We start from the raw sequence: 23,057 nt of genomic DNA on the forward strand, positions 1-23,057 counted from the left end.
CTACAAAATGTGTCACTATTTCCAGCTCATTGGTTTTCTGCAGATTTCTATGTAATATATTTTTAAATCTTTTTTTTTTTCATCCTTTACAGATATAAATAAAATTCAACTAATTAGAATGTTTATTCCTGAAAACATTGACATCTACCTTATCCACATGGCAATTGGGGTCCTGGAAAAAGATTGCACCAACAGAATGCTATGCCAATCTTCATGTGATTCCAACAAAAAGAGATGTTTCCCCAACTCTGAAGAGAGCTGTTCAGATTCTAAGAGAAGCAAGAAAGAAGTGGGCACTAATACCAAGGTGTTAATTGTATATGGAATTTTCATATAGTGTCAGAGTGTTCAATTTGCATATCTTAATACTAGGATGCTGTATTTTTTGAACTGTTATAAATTCTGATAGGTTATTTTTTAGAAAATCTCTGTGCTATATTTCCTTTGCTTTTCATAAATCTGACCTGAGAAAAGAGATTTTTTTAAACGATGGGAAAAGAGGAATATAGTCCATCTATTTAGCTTACTGTGTGGGGATGTCAGCTTAAATTTTACCTCTACCTTATATTGACTATATAGTCTGGAAATTCTCTTTCTTTCATAGATATATTTAATATTGGCTGTAAGCATATGGTAGTTTATGTGGTTAATGAAAATAAAACCAATTCTATTATAAATAGCTCCCCAGATGCTGGAGTTTGCCTATCATTCTGCCTCAGGTACAAGGATAATTGTTGCTCATGGTCCTGGGCGTATCCCAGTGCACTTTGCATGATCCGAGAAAGACCATGAGTTTAGTATTATTTTACATGGTATATTTTATTAAAATCAAATGCATTGAAAATTATTGCTCTGTGTGTTATATGAGATAAATAAATTGTAATCAGAGAATGACAATTCTTTGACACTGTGACTCTACTAGATGATTGCAAAGACTTGAAAATTTGACCTTTAATATCTTCTAGGTCTGAAGTTCTGTAATAAAAGTTTGTGAAAACTATAATTAGCTCAAAAATTACTTTAGTTCCTAGATGATAAATTCAGCATGATGGTAGGTGGTTGCTGCTATTTATGTTAGAGAATTAGGGACCTTATTTCAGTTCTGAGTAATCTTTATAGGCTTTCCAACAGTTAAACTCCTTTCCTCAATAGCTTAAAAAATAATAGGAACTGATCTTTTAAAATTCTGTCCATCAGTTAGAATTGTATATAGTCATATACTAGATAACCTAATGAAATTTGATTAACTGGAATTCTTTACATTATTTTGGCAATTTAACTAGCTATAAGAAGGGCATTAAAGGAGGTATGTGTTGGGCAGTGGTAGTGAAATTTGGCTGCTATTCCCAGCCTTTTATTTCTGAAATCTGTACCTGGTACCTAAAACCTAATTTTTTTCCCCAGCTGTATCTGTCAATACAAGTAAAGGTGTGACTTGTTATTTTTCTTGATATTGAAGTACATGTATAGTGAAATACTGTTTTACCCACACGGTAACATTTTTGCTTTCCTCCTATTGAAATAACATGACCTTCTGACAACAGAGTTGGGGGTATTTTGGGGGGTGGGTGGGTCAGTGGGTAGAAATCGTAGTGAGCCTACCAGATTTAGCCTTTTCTTTTTCCCCATTTAGGGGAACAAGAATATCGGGGCTGGGAAGTAGATTAAGAGGTGAGTGAGCCAGCCAAAGTGTTTTTCTTTCGTCTGCCTTCCAGTATAGAAAGCTACTCTGAACACTGAGGTGTGCTGAAGGCCTAGTTTCAGCATCCTTCATGTATTAACATTCATCTTCTCTACTGACCTGGGTTGTATCCCTTAGTCTATTTCATCTTGTGATTATGAGGCTTCTGATCAAAAATATTGTCAAAACAAATTCTTTTCATTAGTTGATGCATTGGTAGGTTTACATCTGTTGTGACTACTGTTAAGATAGAAGCTCAATCATGCCTATGTTTACTGGAGGAAGATTATGTCTTGATAATGGTAGTTCTGGTCAGTATTATGAAGGTACAGAGTGGATTCTTTAAATATGTAGTGTTTTTATTTCTGTAAAGTTTCCTTAAATTGTAGCTTTTAAATTTTTGTTTATTTCAGGAAGTTTTTAAAAATTTTACTTTTAAGTATTTTTGTCCCATTGCTTTGTATTTCTTCTTAAGGGACTTTTCTCTATATGTTGGATCTTCTTTGCCTAACTACAGTACTTGTCACTTCCCATGAATTCTTTTTGGTTCTCCATTTCTCTTTAAATTAAACTCTTCTTTTTTGCCTTCTATTTCTCTTTGGGCACAATCTGTTGTATTTACTGCTGTGTTCCTCATAGTTTAGTATTCATTACTATCATTTTTTTCTTATTTCTAATTCTTTCCAGAGCTTTTCCCCTCACTTTTGAATTGTTCTGATTTTAATTTATGATGCTCTTCCATGCTTTGAATCATTTTCTTAACGTTTTTCTGCTCATTTTAGGAGGGTACAGTTTTCTATATCTTAGCAAGTCTTTCTGTTGTCATATTTAACCTTCATACCTTCATGTTGCTCATTTTCATGCAAAATTACTTTTCCTGCACTTTCAAAACATGGCATGTTTCAGGATAGTTTTTCCAAGTTCACAGAACTCTCTCTTCTGTTGTTTTTGTGTAACGTTCGAAATATGGAAACTTGGTTTATGAGATACCCTGTTCTGCCACTTTTACCTGGGCTTTCTCTTCCCTTTGCCTCTGTTATACCCATCCTGCTTGATTCTGGTTTAACCCCAGCAGTTCTCCCGAGTTTGGGGCCTTCACCTGGAAGTTCATAGGAGCCAGATGCTCTAGCCACTGAAGACACTGCTGTGGACCTCTTTTGGTCACCTGCTGTTGGGCTGGGCAAAGGCCCTTCCACTTTTCAGATGCTGTTCTCAAATAAACCTTTCCAGTGTATACCTGTGGGCTGTTTGGCTCCTGTTCTCAGGCTCTTCACAGAGATACTGTACCATGCAGGTCTTGTGGCTGTTGGTGGTTTGTCCTCACATGCTTGTAGTTTAATAAACAGTCTCCTGGTAAATGTAGATGATGAACTTTTTTGGTTTTGCTCCCTAGTTCTATCTGTTTTAATGCTGGGTTTCAGAGAGATTAAAATACGATGCTGCTGCTGCCAATATCTTCCCAGAACCCTCTCCTCATGTGTCACTTTTTTCCATTTTATTTTTCTTGACTGCCTATGGGGGGTGGGGGGTGGGGGGGGGGAGAAAAGGAGAGAGGGAGAGAGAGGTTTCATGCCCTGCCACTGGGTTTCATTATAAATTAAAACATAATATTTTTATAAACTTTTTTAAGATACTCAGGAAGAATGGTGGGGGTATTAGTATTTTTGTCCCATTGCTTTGTATTTCTTCTCGTATATTATTATAACCATTATTGTTAAAATTCAGTACCTCAGAGTAATATGGCTTTTCTTAAGCTTTGCTTTTTTTAGGTATAGTTTGTGTTTTTTTTTTTTGAAAATAGTGTGTGTAGTAACTATTTTGTATTCCACAAAAACTTTAAAGGTTGATGGGAAACATTGTTACGATTTTTCACTGAAAGATGAGAGTCACAGAAATTCACTGAAACTAACTTCCTGGAATCAGCCATTCAACAATCCAGAAAGAGAAGATTTACTTACAGATTCTCATTCACAGGTAAAATTGATTTAATAAAATAGTTTTCATGACAAATACGTTATGCTTGATAACTAACATACCTAGATTTATCTTAGTTCTTAGATGAAATTAAATGCAAATATAATGTACATATTTGCTTACACAAATGTGTGTACATATAATCAGCAAAGGAGTTAATGTTTTATATTCTAAGCTTAATGATAGTAGCTTATTAATAAACATGGAGTATCAAAAAGATGTAAATACCCACTTAAATTTTTATTATGATTGCTAGGGATTTTAGTCTTCTACTAATGAAGAAATTAGTCCCTGAAAAGCATTGTTTCTGTTATTAGACCTTATAATTAAAGTCTCTCCAGATACTTACTGTTGACTCAAAAGATACAGTCAGTGTAAGCATTTTACCCCTTTCTCAATGAAATAAGCTCATTATTATAATGATAGGATAAATGCTGAAGATCACATGCTATAAAATATTATAGGAAATAGAAGAAATGATATTAGCTATCAATTAATGAATACCAAGAATGAGTCAGAATGTGTTTTGATATTTTGTGTACTCATTTAACTCTCCAAATAATCCAGTGATGTTATACGCTGTTATTCATGTTTCTGCATGAAGAAATCCAGGCTTTAATAACATTCATAAGGTCATACATTCAGCAAGTGACTCAATTAGAACTCAGACCTGAACTCTGTCTGGTTTTAAAGTCCCTGCTTATTCCATAGTATTAGGCTACGTCTACAACAGGACTTTGGGTATTTTCCTGTGCTCTGCTACTGTTCAGATGTCGTGCTCTGTTTTACTTTTTGGCTTTGTTGTAATTTTATCTGGTTTCTTTCCTCCAATTGCCCTTAGGGGCTTAAATTCTAATAGCAAGCAATGATAGTTGTCTGTGGCTACACGGGATTCTGACAATAAAATTTGGGGGGGAAGAATAAGTACTTCTGAGCCAATTTTATCTCTACCTAAATGCCTTTTTTCTGTGCCACTTTATATCCCTAATACTTGTTATTTCTAAGGCAAACATAGTATCATACAATGTGTATAAATCTAATCTGTTCTCCTGGTCTTCTCTACCCTGTGAGGAAATAGGTGCCTGGAAGAAAAGTTGCTGTCTTGGCCGGTTTTTTTCTTTAGCTTTTGCTAAAGCGGGAATAGCCCTTTCTTCGACTTTGGGTTTATTTAACTTGGAATAGCTAACAGCTTTTACCTTTTAAAAATATAAGGTCATGCAATTTTTTGTCAAGAATCTTTTACTTTTCCCCCCACCTCTAAAGATTTTGAAGCCATTTTTAAACATAAAAAACATAATAAAACATAGTAAGCAGTTGATGAACAATTCATAGATATAGTCTTTGTTCTTGAAATGGAATAAATTATATTTCTGTACCTTAGGCTAACAGACACATTGTAACTTAGTTGAGGCCACCTTACCTTAAAGCCCTCAAACAGTTCCAATAACTAAATTAACTCTGCCAGATTCCAAAGTATAGTCATGTTAGAATGATTTCTCCATCATGTTGGTTTGAGGAGCTAGAATTCAAGCTGACATGACACAAATTAATACCGTTTTGAGCTTATGGAATGTACCTATTAAAATTTTTAATAAGTATTAAATTACCTATTAAAATTTTTTTAATGTACAGATAATATAGTACACAACCACTGCCTTTGGGTTTAATTTTATTTTCAAGGACTTTTAACTTAGGGTTCTGAAGCTTCATTTAGTGCACAAGCCCTGTAAAATTAGGCAAAATATGGTGCATGTGTAAGTTTGTCTTTTTTTCTAAGTGGACCTCTAGTTTTTAGCAGATTCCCAAGGGTCTATGAAACAAACCCCTCTCCCCCCCGCTTTTTTTTTCCATTTATTCAGCAAATGTGTTTGGAGTACCTGTTATGTCTCAGCAACTCTGCAAGGTCCTGATGATGCTTGAACCATTCTCCTAGTCTGTCTACCTGTCTACCATTGTAGATGGACAAGTTGTATGCTTTTTTAAATGCTTAATATAACTGTGTGTGTGTGTGTGTGTGTACACACTCTCAGGCAGATGCCTTCCTCAGGACGTTAAATCCACCATTTTGGCCAACCCAAAGCAAACACACCATGGGACATAGATCTGAAATAATATCCAGTTCTTTCCTTCCCAAATGAGAGTCTGTACTTGAATGTTTAAAAATAGGTAACAGAATAAATAAATAAATAAATAAATAAATAAATAAGTTTGTTTCAAAAAAATAAAAAAAATAAAAAATAAAATAAAAATAGGTAACAGGATGGCAGGTAATTGCCTAAACAAATGATGTAGTGATTTTGTCTCTCTCTCCTGTGTTTACTTTTGGATCCAGAAATAAATTCTGTAGATCTCATTGTTTTGTTTTATTTGGAAAGGGAAGGATGGTGGGTATACTCAATAACCTATGTTACTTCACAACTGAGCCACATTTTCAGCAGTATTTTTTTTTTCTGTTTCTGTTTCTTTCCTATAGACTTCATCTGAAGCCTCGAAGAGAAAATTACCTGGGTGGTTTGCTGAAGGAAATGAGACCTTACCTGATGCCAGCACAAAATCAACGGCCAAAACAAAAAAGAAGGGTATTTTTAGTTAAACTGGCAACTACCAGAGGAATTATGTATCTTGCTGTATTATAAGAGGGAAGCAGTATTTCATTTCTGAAAAGAGTGGGGAGTAATATTTTCATTTAAAAATTATTCTAATCTGAAAGTAAAAGTGTTTTTGAACAGCTCATGTCTTAAAACAGCCTTGTGCAGTTCACATAAAGTTGAGTCTTCTGAGAGCCTGAGTACCTCATAGAACAGAATCTTAAGTTAGCTTTCTATGAGATTGCTTTAAGAAATCATGTTACTGCCCTGTTTTCTAATCTCTTTACTTATTTCAATACTATGTTTGGAATATGTAATGTGCGGTGATTTAATATAGATAACAGATTAGCAGTTGTAAGTGATTATGTGTGTAATATAAAGTATTCCTATATTACCAAATTCTATCTCATAAATGAAGAACGCATACTTATTTTACAAATTCTTTTTTCTATTGTTAGAAGAAACTCTTATATACATTCTAAAATGGTATTAGTGGACCAGATCAGTGAAACTGAAACATTTCAGGTTGTGTGTAAATAGAGAAAAAAATATAACAAAGGAGACCAGTTGCACTAGACAACTGTGGACTTTGTATTTTATATATGATTTCTATTATTTTTCAAATAATAAAAAGTCCTGAGTACTGAATATTATAAAGATATATATACATTTTTTTAAACTTTTGTATACTTAATTACCTTGAGCACCTTTATTTTGATGATGTTGGGATTTGATTTTTAATATCTCTAATACCTGCTAATATCTCTTTACGTAGAACATGTAAGTGAAATATACAAAACATACTGACACTGAATTGATATAACTTTAAGCAGTTCACCATATGGCATTTAATTGACTTTTTTTGTAAATAAAAACAACTGTCGTTAATAAAGAAGAAATATATGTTGTAGAAAAATTAGAAAATCCAGAAAAGTGAAAAAAAGAAAATAAAATCACATAAGTTCCACTGGTAGGTAATCAGTTTACCCCTTTCATATATCCTGCCAAGTCTTATATTCACTTCTTTTCTTAGTTTGTTACATGAATAATATGTGAATGAATATTATTTGTAAAGCATTCAAACTATACTTAAAACATAAAAGTTCCCCCGGGTTCTCATTTCCCCACATCCCATTACCAGCCCCTTTCCATAAGGTAACTCATATTGAATGTGTGACATATAGTTCTCTAGTCATTTCTTCTGCATTTACATGCCTCTCTGCATGTGTAGCCACACATACATTCTTGGTTTTTAATTTGTGTTTTTATATTGAAGTATAGTTGATTTAAAATATTATAATTGTTTCAGGTGTACAACATAGTAATTCAATATTTTTATAGATGATACTCCATTTAAAGTTGTTATAAAGTATTGGCTGTATTCCCTGTGCTATACAATATGTTCTTGTAGCTTATTTAATTTATATATAGTAGTTTGTTTTTCTTTCTCTGTGTGTTTTATTTCACTGAACATAATACCCTCCAGGTCCATCCATGTTGTTGCAAATGGCAGGATTTCATTCTTTTTTTATGGCTGAGTAATATTCCACTGTCACTATTTGCAGATGATGTGATATTTATATATAGAAAATGCCAAAGCCTCCACCACAAAACTGTTGGAACTGATAAATGAATTCAGTAAAGTTGCAGGATGCAAGATTGATGTATAGAAATCTGTTGCTTTTCTATACACTAAGAATGAGCTATTAGAAAGAGAAAGTAAGAAAGCAGTCTCATTTAAAATTGCCCAGAATAAAATACCTAGGAATAAACTTAACCAAGGAGATAAAAGACCTATACTCTGAAACCTATAAAACATCGATGAAGGAAGTTGAAGATGTTACAAAAAATGGAAAGAGATCCTGTGTTCATGGATTAGAATGTTAAAGTGTCCATACTACCTAAAGCAGTCTACAGATTTAATGCAGTCCCTATCAAAATATCCATGACATTTTCCTCAGAAATAGGACAAATAATCCTTAAATTTACATGGAACTACAAAAGATTCTGATTAACCAAAGCAATTCTGAGAAAAAAGAACAAAGTTGGAGGTGTCACACTCCCTGACTTCAGACTATACTACAAAGCTACAGTCATCAAAACAGTGCTGTACTGGCACAAAAACAGACACGTAGGTCAATGGAACAGAACAGAGAGCCCAGGAATAAACCCATGCTCTATGGTCAATTACTCTATGACAAAGGAGGCAAGAATATACAATGAGGAAAGTATAGTCTCTTCAATGAAGTGGTGCTGGGAACACTGGACAGCTACATGTAAAAGAGTGAAATTAAAATATTTTCTCACAGCATATACAAAAGTAAGCTCAAAATGGAGTAAAGACCTAATTGTAAGACCAGGATCCTTGAAACTCCTAGAAGAAAACATAGGCAGAACACTCTTTCACAGAAATCTTTTATTTTTTTTTAAAAACACAAATGAGATCATACTGTATGCAATTTTCTGCAACAGAGTTTTTTTTATTTAATCTATCATGAAGATCTTTTCATGTCAGTATATGCATATTGGTCTATCTGATTGTTTTTTACAGCTATCTACTAAGCTATTTGGTGAATATACTATAATTTATATAATTTTCTATTGGTGATTTTGTCATTTTTCTGTATTTCAGATTGTTTCTAGAAGTACAATTAGAGAGTCAAGGACAAACATATTCTTTGTTACTTATATTTCATTTGAATATATTATGAACATGTTTTTCCATGTCATTAAATAGACTTCCACAGAATCTTTTTGGGGGCTTTCTATAGTGCATTGATTTTCCAGATGTGGTCTGCAGACCGTGAGGCGTTCCTGAGACCCTTTCAGGGGATCTGCAGAGGCAGAACTGTTTTTATAATACCAAGATGTTACTTGTCTTTTGTACTACATTGATATTTGCATTGAGGGTGCACAGTCGTAGTGAGTAAAACCACTAGCACTTTAGTGCAAATCAAGGCAGCGGCAGCAAATTATTGATTTTATTAATTCTCCTTTCTTAAGTGCATTTTTTCAATATTCTGTGTGATAAAATGGTAAATACACATAAGGCACCTGTGCTATATACCAAGGTATAATGGTTGTCTTCCAGAAGAGTACCTGTTTGGTTGAGTTGTGAATTGAATTAGTTGCTTTTTTTCTGTGGAATATCATTTTTACTGAAAAGAATGTTAGAAAATATGATTGGTTATTGCTCCTAGGTGGCGGCATAGGCTTCCTAGACCCCCAAGTTCTCCATTTTCGTGAGTTCCTTCAGAGTTCTTTTTTTCTTTTTTCTTTTTATCCTCCCCGCCTCCCTCCTCCCCTTGCCTGACACTCTACCACCAGAGTGTGTTTTGGAAGCTGTGCTAAATGTACCTGCCTCATCACCAGGTGCAAATAACTGGTACAAAATGACCTCAGCACATTATAGAGTATTTTCCATAAGAATATATGGACTGACCTTTAATTTCCTGGATGAAGCATCTTTCTTCAGCAGCAGGCCTCAAGTTTGCCACAGGTTCATTCTTAAAAACAAGGAATTTCATGCATGCATGTATGTAGGTATGTATGTATGTATGTATTGGCTGGGTCATGCAATTTGCAGGATCTTAGTTCCCTAACCAGGGATTGAACCTGGGTCACAGCAGTGTAAGCACTGAGTCCCAACCACTGGACTGCCAGGGAAATCCCCAGGGAATTTCTTTTAGAGTACTTTTCTTATGCCATCTCCTCCATTACTTTTCCTTCTGTGTTATTTGTCATTGGACTATAGGACTATGACCATAGAGTCAGACAAATCCCTGGCAGGTATTTAGAGTTCAAAAGAGCTGTGGTCTAGATAGTTAGAAGAAGAAAAGAATAGAGGATCCTTCCTATTCAAAGAGGTTGCTTTAGAATTAACTGAGAGCATGAAAGATCAATGGAATGACCTTACAGTCATTTTAGAGCTAACTAGGCATTCATCTAACTGGGAGCAAGGAAGTGCAAAACTAACAAGAACACCGTAAGAAAGTTAGCTGCAGTCTTGATGGGAGCTGCGAACTGACGCCTTCTCAGCCATCTGAGAAGTGTCCCCATCATTTTGCTTGGGAAGGCGATCCAAAAATCACTGGGATACCGTAGTAACTACCTTACTGGGCAAGTGTGTTTAAACTTCAGGAAAGATGAGAAATGAGTAGAATACAGAGTAAATTAAACCTTTGGTTGTAATATTTTAGGGTTAAGGAATGATAAGTTCATATTTGATATTGTAAGCATTTGTAATGCTTGAAATATAGTTTATTAGAATAAGATTCTTGTGACATTTAAAATGTCTCACTGAAAAATTAGTATATGCTTGTTATTTTTAAACTGAGATCCTACCAAGTTTGAAACATTATTGGAATATTTAATAAGTTTTTAAATTTGTTATTGCATAGAAATAGAATCATCAACAAATGTCCCTTATAAGAGAAAGAAAAAATCTAATATTATGCTTAATATTAATACTAAGGTTAATATTAATATCTATTAAACCCAAAGCTTTCATTCTTTTTCAGGAAAATTAATAAAACTTCAGCCTCACGTCCAGCTTCATTTTATACCTCAATTTTAAAAGATTGAGAAGTATGTACTCACTATATCTTCATTCAATAAATATTTGCATTTATAGTTTGCAAGACAATATGCTGACTTCATAAAAGATGAAACAAATAGGAGAAGAAAAAGCAACATTGATCCCATGCTTCAGAGAAGGAAGGTTTACTCTGTAAAGAATTAATAGAAGAGCATCTTACAAAAGTATTTTCTTACAGGAATTATTTAAAAAAAAAAAAACATACTTCACATACTCTAAGATATAAGAAGAAATGTGTGAAAGGTTTTTCTCTGTGAAGGAAAAAAAAGAATAAGGGATCATAATAATAGCTATCATAACTAATAATTTATCTAGCGTTTGCTATGTGTGACAACCCGTGTAGGTAACCTTCGGGATAACCTGTAGAGCTGGAGTCATGTACAGGCCTGTCCACAGACTCAGACTATGTAAGTTGGGAAGGAGATCACAGTTTCTGGATATGTAACCAGGTAGGGTTAGAGACCAAGTGGGGCTTTCCCTTTTTTCAAGTGGAATTTTACTTTTTTTTTTTCCCTGACTTTGACTAAACCTAGAATTGATAACAAAAGGTACTACATGCTCCAGATTCTAATTTCAGAGCACTTCTAGCTGTTCGGATGATAGTGTCTTTTTAGCAAAACGGGCACCACCACTTCTCCCCCATCCCTACTTTGCGAAAGAGGAGTATTGGGTAAGAGAGGGAACTTGCTTTGCAGCAGAGCACAGAGCACAACAAACCTTTCATCCTTTCTTTACCGTGAGGAAGGAGGCTTTTCACCTGGGCCTCCTATCCTTATTGTAAACACCTTCATCTTATAGAAGACTGAAGGTGTTTTACAGGGCACTAGGTTCAGGAGTGTGATGGTGTTTTTCTGGAAGCTGCGACCTGCTGGTGCAGCGGAGTACCCAATGCTCCTGGACCCTGGAAATATGGTGGGGCTGAGAGTACAGGGGCCAGCGGTGGTGGCCCAGTGGGACAGCCCGCTCTCCACCATGTGACACAGCAAGAATGTGTGTTTCCCGAGAGATGAGTGGACCCCTTGGAAAGACCTGTGTTTAAAGGCCATCCTTACGGTACCTTCAGAAGATGATGGTCTGAGGGGTGAGGGCATCCCAGCAGCAAGAACACACTTGGCAGGAGGTTGGAGAGGGGTGAACCCCCTTGAACCCTTGGGAGGACCAACTAATAGACCCTGAAGAGGGCCAGCATTTGGATAATCTGCCAACAGACTGAGCGACCCACTAGTCAATTAGCCAGAGAAGCAACCACAACCAGAAGAAAGGGAATAAGCAATCCTGCTGGTCAGTGACATGCTTTTGTTTTTCCTCCCTGTCTCCCCGACTTTAACTCCAAAGGGTAAGTGCCTGGAAGGGGGAGGGGGCGTGAAAGAGACAACTGGAACCTTTGATCTAGTCGGAGGTGGATGTGCCGAGAACTTGGAATCAGGCATGCGATTGAAGACTCAGAAACTGAACTGACACTGTTCTAACATTCCCAAAACGATAGAAAATTCCGAGATTGGGCTGAGATATAAAGGAAGCTACCACCCAAGGGGAAAGGCGATTTGATACTTGGCAGAAGTTAGAGAAAGTAAAATTTTATGTTTATATCCAACACGTCCACTCGATATATATATTTCTAGGTGCCTAAATAAGTTGTGGACTGAAACACTCCTAATTAGTCAGTGGCTGGGTGTCCAGAGGGAGGCAGTCTACTCCCTAGATAGTCCTTGGTGGGCACTACTTGTAGAAATCACCGCAGTCCGGCATATACCCCTTATTGCGTTTGCTCAGAAATCTGGGGTGTCAACACCCCAAAGTGGCTCCTTCTTTGAATGGCAGATGCAGCCTCTCATCCAAGTTGTTGGAGACAGAAGTATTCAGCCACTATTCATTGGTACCTCCTGTGTTCCTGGCACAGTTCTAGGTGCTGGGGATATAGCAGTGACAGGGGAAACAAGTAAACTTCTGTCTTGGATGGTGACACGTGGTAGGAGAGCAACGCAGCTTGGAAGGGGTAGAGGGGGTTTCATATGGCGTCAGGGAAGGCCTTGCTGAGCTTTGGAATTAGCCTGGGTTTAACACCTTGTCACGACCTTGAGCAGATCATTCCTCTCTAAGCCTCATTTATCAACGTCATTTTATAGAAGAGGAAACAGGCTTAGAGTGGTTGGGGAATTAAATGAAGTACAGCCTTCATCATAGTTCTAAACACGCTCTAGGCATAATACACATTTGCTGTTCTCATTCTTTGCGTATAGGAAGGCTGCAGGGAAAACCACATCATATATAATCAGAAGCTGCCTAGTGGTCAAAGAAAGGGGAGTTAGATAATTTACATATTTCAGGGCACCGGGTAGATTGTAGCAAAGTGAGTATTTTTCATTTAACAAAAGAGAGAAAGGGATGGGTATTGCGGAAACTTTGAAGAAAATTGGAATAATAAAAATTTGGAAATTGAAATATTCTGATTCATGAATTGGTTATCCAAGGCACAGTCTTAACATTTCTGAATATAAAGTATTTTAAATTTCCTCAGAGGTTTATTGCAGCTGATGAAGGGTAGGGATGTTTAAGCTGAGTGCTGAGTACCCAGGATAGCGAGGAACAAGGGGAGGACAAGGGGGGCTGCTGGAACTCTAAGCCTTAGAGGAGATGTGGGACTTGACAAGGCCTCCAAACCCCCTTGTTTTAGGTCCTAATAGGATCAGTTTATTATTTTTATTGACTCCCTTGAATTATACAGTATTAAGCACCAAGAAACCATTCCTTTCTTTTCGCCCCTCTGTCTCATTTTCTCACGGGGAGTAAATAAAGGAACATTGACCTCAGTGGTTCAAGACCGCCACCTCGTGGACAAGTTAGGTAATGTCAGGTGATATGGCACGCAGGAAAATCAGATAATTTGCTTGGGTTTTGTCTTCTGGGGGTGCTCGGCTAATGTGTCAAGATTTGGAGGGAAAGAGAGAGGTGTTTACTCTGAGCCAGTTTTTTTATGAACCACAGAGAAACTGGTGTCTGTTTATTCATTTATGGAGGAGCCAGGATTTGAATCTAAGCCTGTTCATCAGTTCCTACATGCAGGGCATAAGAAGATTTGCTTATCCACTGTCAACTGGAAATCTTCCTCTGACTTGCACTGAGAAAATTCTGTGGCTCCCCACAGTCTAGAAAGGGGCTTCTTAACCTTTCTTTTCTCATCTACCCCTCCCCATCCCCCACCATAGAGAACTCAACCCACAGCCTCCTATACAGAATGAGATCAATGCTTAGTCATCATTTAGTGAATCTCATGATTATGTCTAGTCTCCAGACCTAGATTCGAGGTCTTGAAGGTAGACTTGCACTGTTGCAGAGAGCATCTCTGAAGCCTAGGGTAAGTACCACTTCCATCTCCTTTCTACTGCCAACACCAAGAGTTACATCACCCAGCCATTCTCTGTCAAGGACTCTAGATTAATTTCTAATGGCAAGGTGATAGTGATGGTGGTGGTGGAAGGGCTGGAGAAGGGTTGGGGAAATGATTCCAGCAGTACAGCAAGATCAGCAAAATGGAGCTCTGGAGGAACTGATGAGCAGCAGGGCTTTCTGCTGCACGTAATGGGGGTGAACAAAATCTGAAGTTCTTAGTTTTCCCACATGACCATCGATTTCCAGAGATGCTCTGGGTTTCCACTGTAATTTTTTAGTTAATCAGATGAACTCTCCCCGTCAAAAATGTTATGACCAGATTGTTGTATCCTAACTAATGAATCCTGCCACGTACCTTGGCAAGTCTCCTCCATAATTCATAAGCCAGGATCCCCGCCTGCTGGCCATTCAATAAGTCTGCTCAGAGTTCTGTCAAGTGAGCTGAGATATTGATTTATAAATAAGATAATGTGCTACCAGGCTTCAGTGATATTAAAAAGGTAACTAATTCTGCGAGTCTGCTAATTCAATATAACATAATAAAGAAAATTGCCTTGCGTTTAGAATGCGTGATGTTAGAACCTACCAATTAGCCTGCTTCCAAAAGTTCAGTATCCCTAATGGGGAAAAACCTATTTAATTCAGGTAGCTCTAACCCTGACTTTGGTGATAAAATGCCCTATATGTGCTCAGAAGCCACTAGTTTTAAGGGCATTTTTTTTAAGCCAGATAAATGATCTGCAGCGAGAAATAGATGTCATCCTTTTCATTTTTGCTGGGATCCAGTGCTTACTGCGTGTGTGTGTGTGTGTGTGTGTGTGTGTGTGTGTTCATGTACATGATTATACAGATTCCTATAAATCAAAATCTTGGTACAAAGTGAACCAACCACAAATGCCAAACTTGAACCAGCCGGGTTAATTTCCTGAATAATGAATTGAGTTGCATCTTCGTAACAATTTCTTAAACCCTAAGCCAAACCAACTCAAACAAACAAAAAAAGGTCCTAGTTTGATTTTAAATGTATTTCTTCCTCGTTTTCCATTTTCATTTTCCTTCTCTTCTCCTTTTACCTCCCCCACTTCCCCAGTATTTAATGCTAGAAGACAATGGAATAATATCCACAAAATTCTGAAGGAAAGAAATTTTGACCAAAGAATATCATAGCTAATGAATACGTCCTTCAAATAAGACTTCTGGCAGGCAAGCACGCAAGACATGCAACACTCAAGAACATGTCTTTGCCAATGAATCTAGAAAAATAAGAGTTGAATCAAAATAAAGGACATAAGAATAGACACCTTGTCATAAAATGACTGGGAGGTACATTGACTCAATTTAAGTACAGATCTCACACTAAAACCCAGAAGAATCATGGTTACAAAATACAGAGTAAATGATACAAGGGTAAGTCAAAAATCACCCGCAGTCCGGTTATATTAAAACTTCTGTTGGCCGCACTGTCTTATCAGCGCTTTCCATTCAAGGCTACTGTCTCCCCAGTCACTGCTGTGCAGGTGTGAATGTGTTACATCAGTTCTTTGGTAACTGTGGTGTGAGCAAAAATGGATGCCCCACTCGTGATATGCACAAAAGGAGAGAAGCGCCATGCAGTGGTTCACTTTTTTGTGGTCTGAGGATGTACCCAGTGCCATTATTTATCGAAGACTTTGTGCACAGTATGGAGAAAGTGTTTTGTCGTGAAGAAGTGTGTATGAATGGATAGAGAAGTTCAAGGAAGGTCGCACAAGCGTTAGTCATCAAGAAGGAGCCGTACGCCCGTCCACGTGAAGACATGAAGACGGTGGTGCATTCATGGCTTGCAGCTCAGCCTAAAACATTTTTTAATGAGGGAATATGAAAGCTTGTTGACAGGTGGACAAAGTATATTGAAAAGCAAGGAGATTATGTCAAAAAATGATGTATCTGTCTTTTCTAAAAGTTACTTAAATTCTGCAGCCAGAGTGCAGATAATTTTTGACTCACCCTCGTATAAACCTGAACAGTGTAAAACAATAATATAACGAGGAAAAATCAAACAGTTGGAAGAAGGGATATGGGAGAACTTGTTCTTTCATAGCAGAGAGTTAGTTGATTATGTCTAAAATTTAAGAATACAAGAAAAAAAAAAAGAATGTCTGAAAACTAAGTTTTCCTCAATCTTTTTTCTTATCCTTAAAAGGACATTTTAAGAAACACTATCCCATGAGAAGAAAGAACATTGACTTGATGTTCACAATTTTCCATCCATTAAATTCAAGTGAAATTAAATTCAATACATCTTATTAAAAGTGGTGTGATCCCTCATCTTGGGTCACAAATCAAACCTCAGCAAATTCAAGAAAATTGAAATCATATCAAGCATCTTCTCAGACCACAACGCCATGAGACTAGATATCAATTACAGGAAAAAAACTGCAAAAAATACAAACACATGGAGGCTAAACAATTCACTATTAAACAACCAAGGAATCACTACAGAAATCAAAGAGGAAATCAAAAAGTATCTAGAAACAAATGACAACGAAAACACAACAACCCAAAACCTATGGGACGCAGCAAAAGCAGTTCTAAGAGGGAAGTTTATAGCAATACAGTCCTACCTTAAGAAACAAGAAAATGATCGAATAAACAACCTAACCTTACACCTCAAACAACTAGAGAAAGAAGAACAAAGAAACCCCAAAGTGAGCAGAAGGAAAGAAATCGTAAAGATCAGAGCAGAAATAAATGAAAAAGAAAGGAAAGAAACCATAAGAAAAATAAATAAAACTAAAAGCTGGTTCTTTGAGAAGATTAACAAAATTGATAAACCATTAGCCAGACTCATCAAGAAAAAAAGGGAGAAGATGCAAATCAACAGAATTAGAAATGAAAAAGGAGAAGTCACAACGGACACCTCAGAAATACAAAACATCATGAGAGACTACTACAAGCAACTATATGCCAATCAATTGGATAACCTGGAAGAAATGGATACATTCTTAGAAAAATACAATCTTCCAAGACTGAACCAGGAAGAAATAGAAACCATGAACAGACCAATCACAAGTACAGAAATTGAGGCAGTGATTAAAAATCTCCCAACACACAAAAGCCCAGGACCAGATGGATTCACAGGCGAATTCTATCAAACATTTCGAGAAGAGTTAACACCTATCCTACTCAAACTCTTCCAAAATATTGCAGAAGGCAGAGCACTCCCAAACTCATTCTATGAGGCTACCATCACCCTGATACCAAAACCAGGCAAAGATGTCACAAAAAAAGAAAACTACAGACCAATATCACTGATGAATATAGATGCAAAAATCCTCAACAAAATACTAGCTAACAGACTGCAACAGCACATTAAAAAAATCATACACCACGATCAAGTGGGGTTTATCCCTGGGATGCAAGGATTCTTCAATATACGCAAATCAATCAACGTGATACATCATATCAACAACTTGAAGGATAAAAACCATATGATCATTTCAATAGATGCAGAAAAAGCTTTTGACAAAGTTCAACATCCATTTATGATAAAAGCTCTCCAGAAAATGGGCATAGAAGGAAATTACCTCAACATCATAAAAGCCATATATGACAAACCAAAAGCCAACATTGTTCTCAATGGAGAAAAACTGGAAGAATTCCCTCTAAGAACAGGAACAAGACAAGGGTGTCCACTCTCACCACTGTTATTCAACATAGTTTTGGAAGTGTTAGCCACAGCAATCAGAGAAGAAAAAGAAATTAAAGGAATCCAAATTGGAAAAGAAGAAGTAAAATTATCACTCTTTGCAGATGACAAGATACTATATATAGAAAACCCTAAAGACTCTACCAGAAAACTGCTAGCACTCATTGATGAGTTTAGTAAAGTAGCAGGATACAAAATTAATGCACAGAAATCTCTTGCATTCCTATACACTAACAACGGAAGAGCAGAAAGAGAAATTAAGGAAACTCTCCCATTCACCATTGCAACCAAAAGAATAAAATACCTAGGAATAAACCTGCCTAAGGAGGCAAAAGATCTGTATGCAGAAAACTTTAAGACACTGATGAAAGAAATCAAAGATGACATAAACAGATGGAGGGATATACCATGTTCCTGGATTGGAAGAATCAACATCGTGAAAATGACTGTACTACCCAAAGCAATTTACAGATTTAATGCAATCCCGATCAGATTACCAATGGCATTTTTCACAGAACTAGAGCAAGAAATCTTACGATTTGTATGGAAACGCAAAAGACCCCGAATAGCCAAAGCAATCTTGAGAAGGAAAAATGGAGTGGGTGGAATCAGGCTTCCTGACTTCAAACTATACTACAAGGCCATAGTGATCAAGACAGTATGGTACTGGCACAAAAATAGAAAGGAAGATCAATGGAACAGAATAGAGAACTCAGAAGTAAGCCCAAACACATATGGGCACCTTATCTTTGACAAAGGAGGCACGAGTATACAATGGAAAAAAGACAGCTTCTTCAATAAGTGGTGCTGGGAAAACTGGACAGCAACATGTAAAAGAATGAAATTAGAACACTTCCTAACACCATACACAAAAATAAACTCCAAATGGATTAAAGACCTACATATAAGGCCAGACACTATCAAACTCCTAGAGGAAAACATAGGCAGAACACTCTTTGACATACATCAAAGCAACATCCTTTTTGACCCACCTCCTAGAATCATGGAAATAAAATCAAGAATAAACAAATGGGACCTCATGAAACTTAAAAGCTTTTGCACAGCAAAAGAAACCATAAACAAGACTAAAAGGCAACCCTCAGAGTGGGAAAAAATAATTGCCTATGAAACAACGGACAAAGGATTAACCTCCAAAATATACAAGCAGCTCATGCAGCTTAATACCAAAAAAGCAAATAACCCAATCCACAAATGGGCAGAAGACCTAAATAGACATTTCTCCAAAGAAGACATACAGATGGCCAACAAACACATGAAACGATGCTCAACATCACTCATCATCAGAGAAATGCAAGTCAAAGCCACAATGAGGTATCACCTCACACCAATCAGAATGGCCATCATCACAAAGTCTGGAAACAACAAATGTTGGAGAGGGTGTGGAGAAAAAGGAACTCTCCTGCACTGTTGGTGGGACTGTAAATTGGTACAGCCACTATGGAAAACAATTTGGAGGTTCCTTAAAAAACTACAAATAGAACTACCATATGATCCAGTAATCCCACTCCTGGGCATATACCCAAAGAAAACCATAATCCCAAAAGAAACTTGTACCATAATGTTTATTGCCGCACTATTTACAATAGCCAGGACATGGAAGCAACCTAAATGCCCATCAACAAATGAATGGATACAGAGGATGTGGCATATATATACAATGGAATATTACTCAGCTATAAAAAGGGATGAGATGGAGCTATATGTAATGAGGTGGATAGAACTACAGTCTGTCATACAGAGTGAAGTAAGTCAGAAAGAGAAGGACAAATATTGTATGCTAACTCACATATACGGAATCTAAAAATGGTACTGTTGGACTCAGTGACCAGAAGAAGGATGCAGATACAGAGAATGGACTGGAGAACTCGAGCCACGTGGATGGACCGAGAGAATACTGTGCCCAGTGAAGTAAATCAGACAGAGAAAGACAAATACTCTACAACATCACCTATATGTGGAATCTAAAAATAATGCAAATGAATTTATATGCAAAACAGAAACAGACTCATAGATATAGAAAACAAACTAGTGGTTACCAAAGGGGCGAGGCAAGTGGGGAGGGGGAAATTATGAGTATGGGATTAACAGATAAAACTACTGTGCATAGAATAGGTAAGAAAGAGAGATATATTTTATAGCACAGGGAATCATATCCATTATTTTATACCAGAAGCTAATATAATATTGTAAGTCAACTGTACTTCTACCAAAAAATTAGAATTTGCAATTGTTAATGAGCATGTGGAGAAATTGAAATCCTCATTCATTAATGGTGGAATGTAAAGTGGTAAAACCACTGTGGAAGACAGTTTGGCAGAGCCTCAAAAATCTCAACATAGATTTGCCATATGAGCCAGAAATTCTGTTCCTAGGTGTATACTATAAAAACAGGGACTTAGAGAGCTGTACATCAAAGTTTATACAGGATTATTTATAGTAACTAAAGAAGATATTCCAAGTATCCATCCACAGATTAATGGATAAACAGACTTTGATATGTATACACAATAGAACATTATTCATCCACAAAAAGGAATGAAATTCTGGTTCATGACTCGATATGAGAGAACCTTAAAAAAAATTACTCTACACAAAATTAGCCAGGCACAAAAGGACAATTGTTGTAGGCATCCACTTATATGAAATATCTAGAATAAGCAAATTAATGAAGAAAGAAAGTAGATTAGAGATATCAGAAGAATAAGAGGTCAGGGGTGAACTCAGAGTTATTGGTTAATTGTGATAAAATTTGTCTTTGAGTTAATGAAAACATTTTAGAAAAAGACAATGGTTGTGGTTGCACAATGTGATGAATATAGTTACTGAATCGTACTTCTAAAAAGATTAAAATAATAAGTATTTATTGTATCTATCGTATCACAATAAAAAGTTCAAATATAAAAAAAAAAAAAAAAAAGTGGTGTGATCCCATTTAAATAAATGTCATTTATTCTGTCTTTCCATCCATCCATTGTCCGTCAGTTCATCCATGCAGTGATGGGTACACAGGCACAGACAATTGCCCCTTTGAGAAAGGTGTGACAGAGTCTTCTTTTCTAACTCTAATTTGCAAGGGCTTCCGTTGAGCCAACTGGACAGCTTTGAAATGTGTTGCCCGCAGCTGAGAGACACAGAGGACTGGGGTCTGACAGCTGCATGGGAATTCCAGAGGGTGGGAGAAGGACTCACAGCTGCTCGGGTGGCAGAGCCAGGAGAGGTGCTTGCTGTGCTGGGAGCAGCCTTCTCTCCTAGAGTTTGTCTGGGTAAAGGATGTGTGATTGTTTCCTGTGGACACATGTGGACCAATGGGGAGAGATGCCTGGTGTGGGGTCTTCTGGGGGCCTGTGGCATAGGGCTGACTGACAGAGTGAGGAAAACTCAGTACGATGAGGCTGCTAGTGTATCTCTGGATGCCCAAGGGTTGAAGGAGTTACCAGGAGGCCTTCTGGGGTCATGGGAACTTCAGGGACCTTCTGATGAGCCCGTGTGTAATTAACAGCCAGAATCTCGCTTGACTGCCACCCATTTTTGGCCCGGAGGGGTTAGACCATAGCTTCCCCTTAGGAAAGGGAGTGGTTAGGAGACAGTAGAGGGCAGAAGAAACACACACCCCCTTCCCCAGTTCTCAGCTGAAGGCAGCAAAATTTGATGGATGGAGAAAATGTATGGCTAAGTCAAGTTTTGGGACTTTCATTGTTAATGTACAACTAAGTGTTTTAACTTTTGAATTGAGGCTATTTTTATGACTAAAAGTAACTGAAGGATATTTCTATTATCTTCCAGGAGTTAAGAAAAGTCTGTGCACCTGCACCCAGCCACATGTTTGCCATGGTACCCAGCACTTTTACGCTGCTTTGTCTTTCTAGAATGCTCTCCATCAGTTGAAACTCTGCTTTCCCTTCAAAGCCCAGTTCCAGTGTCACCTCCACTGTGAAACCTTCAGGGATCTACTTAAAATAAAACTTCTGCTGACTCCTCTAAACTCTCTGAGCACCTTAGGTATTTTCTTGGTTTAACACAAAACAGACCCTCCCTAGAATTTCACCAGCGTCTATGCTGAGCACAGCTAGGGTGATTTGCTAACACTGCAACAAACCAGTTCTCTCTTTTGCATTGATATTAGTCTCTCTGTGCTCATGGGAAAAGGCGAGCAATATCACTTCAAAACTTGATGGAAAAGCAATTAAATTCTTAGCCCTGAGGCTGATGAAATCATGAACTATCACCTTCACCAGCCCAGCAAGGGTCTGCGCTTAACAAGACTGGTGATTAGGAAACAGAAGCACAGCTGAAGTGATCATTTTTTATTTACCCTTCCTGCCCGGGACAGACTGCGTGCATCAATGTATCCCTGCATTTTCTGTGGGCATTTTGCCTTCCTTGTGATATGGTACTTTGCTCTATGCCGAGAGCCCCTTCCTGCCAAGTGATGTCTGCCAGGGGGCTACATAATACTGCACAAAAATGGAACGAGTTATAGAAACAGATCATGTAAAATTTCAGGACCTTGCTGAGGTGGAGAAGTCGCTAAATTACAGACACCATGACTGTGAAATCCCAGGGTCCCAGAGTGTGGATGGAACTGGAGTTTTACTTTGTATAATATTTTATGGTGACTGGGGAATATCTGCCTAAGTGAACCCATTTTTTTCTATCTGCAACATAGTAACAGTACTGTCACCTAACACTAAATAGAGAAGTAAGGTGTGCCACATTGAGAGATGATGGCGTCATCCCCAGCGAAGGCAGACTTGCTGATGGTGCTAGAAACAGTTTGGTAAGAAGGAAAGGGGATTAGGAACTGCCCCTCCCCTCCTGCCCCCCGCCGTGAAAATTTAGAGCCAATTCTTAGCTAAATGGTTCAACCTTATGAATTGCTTCAATAAAATTTCCAGTTTAAGTATGTTAAAAAAAAAAACCCAACTTTGATGGTTTCATACAAAAATGAAAGTTCCCCTGCACAAAGGAAGGAGGCCCTTCTAATACCAAAATAAAGAGAAACAAAATGGAAGGAAAACCTTCTCTTCAGAAGGGACTACAAAGAACAACTTCATGCAAATAATCAACATTTAACTGCCTCCCAAATACCTACAACATGTCTTAGTCACCTTTACTCAT

The 23,057-nt window shown here is 37.3% G+C and overlaps 1 protein-coding gene across 11 annotated transcripts in view; it reads left to right on the forward strand.

Moving 5' to 3' along the window:
* WRN (WRN RecQ like helicase) overlaps nucleotides 1-8,866 on the forward strand; it is a 118,500-nt gene extending 109,634 nt beyond the window's left edge. For 8 of the 11 annotated variants that reach the window (XM_057696586.1, XM_057696587.1, XM_057696591.1 and 5 more), the window contains 3 exons: nucleotides 93-307; nucleotides 3,524-3,655; nucleotides 6,129-8,865. In XM_057696586.1, the coding sequence (XP_057552569.1) occupies nucleotides 93-307; nucleotides 3,524-3,655; nucleotides 6,129-6,248 (467 nt within the window). In that variant the 3' untranslated portion in view covers nucleotides 6,249-8,865. Of the gene's footprint in view, nucleotides 1-92; nucleotides 308-1,633; nucleotides 1,672-3,523; nucleotides 3,656-6,128 lie in introns of those variants that run through there. The other 3 variants (XM_057696588.1, XM_057696589.1, XM_057696592.1) reach the window with 2 other exon arrangements.
* The last annotated feature ends 14,191 nt before the right edge of the window (nucleotides 8,867-23,057 follow it).

This window comes from Hippopotamus amphibius, chromosome 10, assembly GCF_030028045.1.
Source record: "Hippopotamus amphibius kiboko isolate mHipAmp2 chromosome 10, mHipAmp2.hap2, whole genome shotgun sequence".
Classification (NCBI taxonomy): domain Eukaryota; kingdom Metazoa; phylum Chordata; class Mammalia; order Artiodactyla; family Hippopotamidae; genus Hippopotamus; species Hippopotamus amphibius.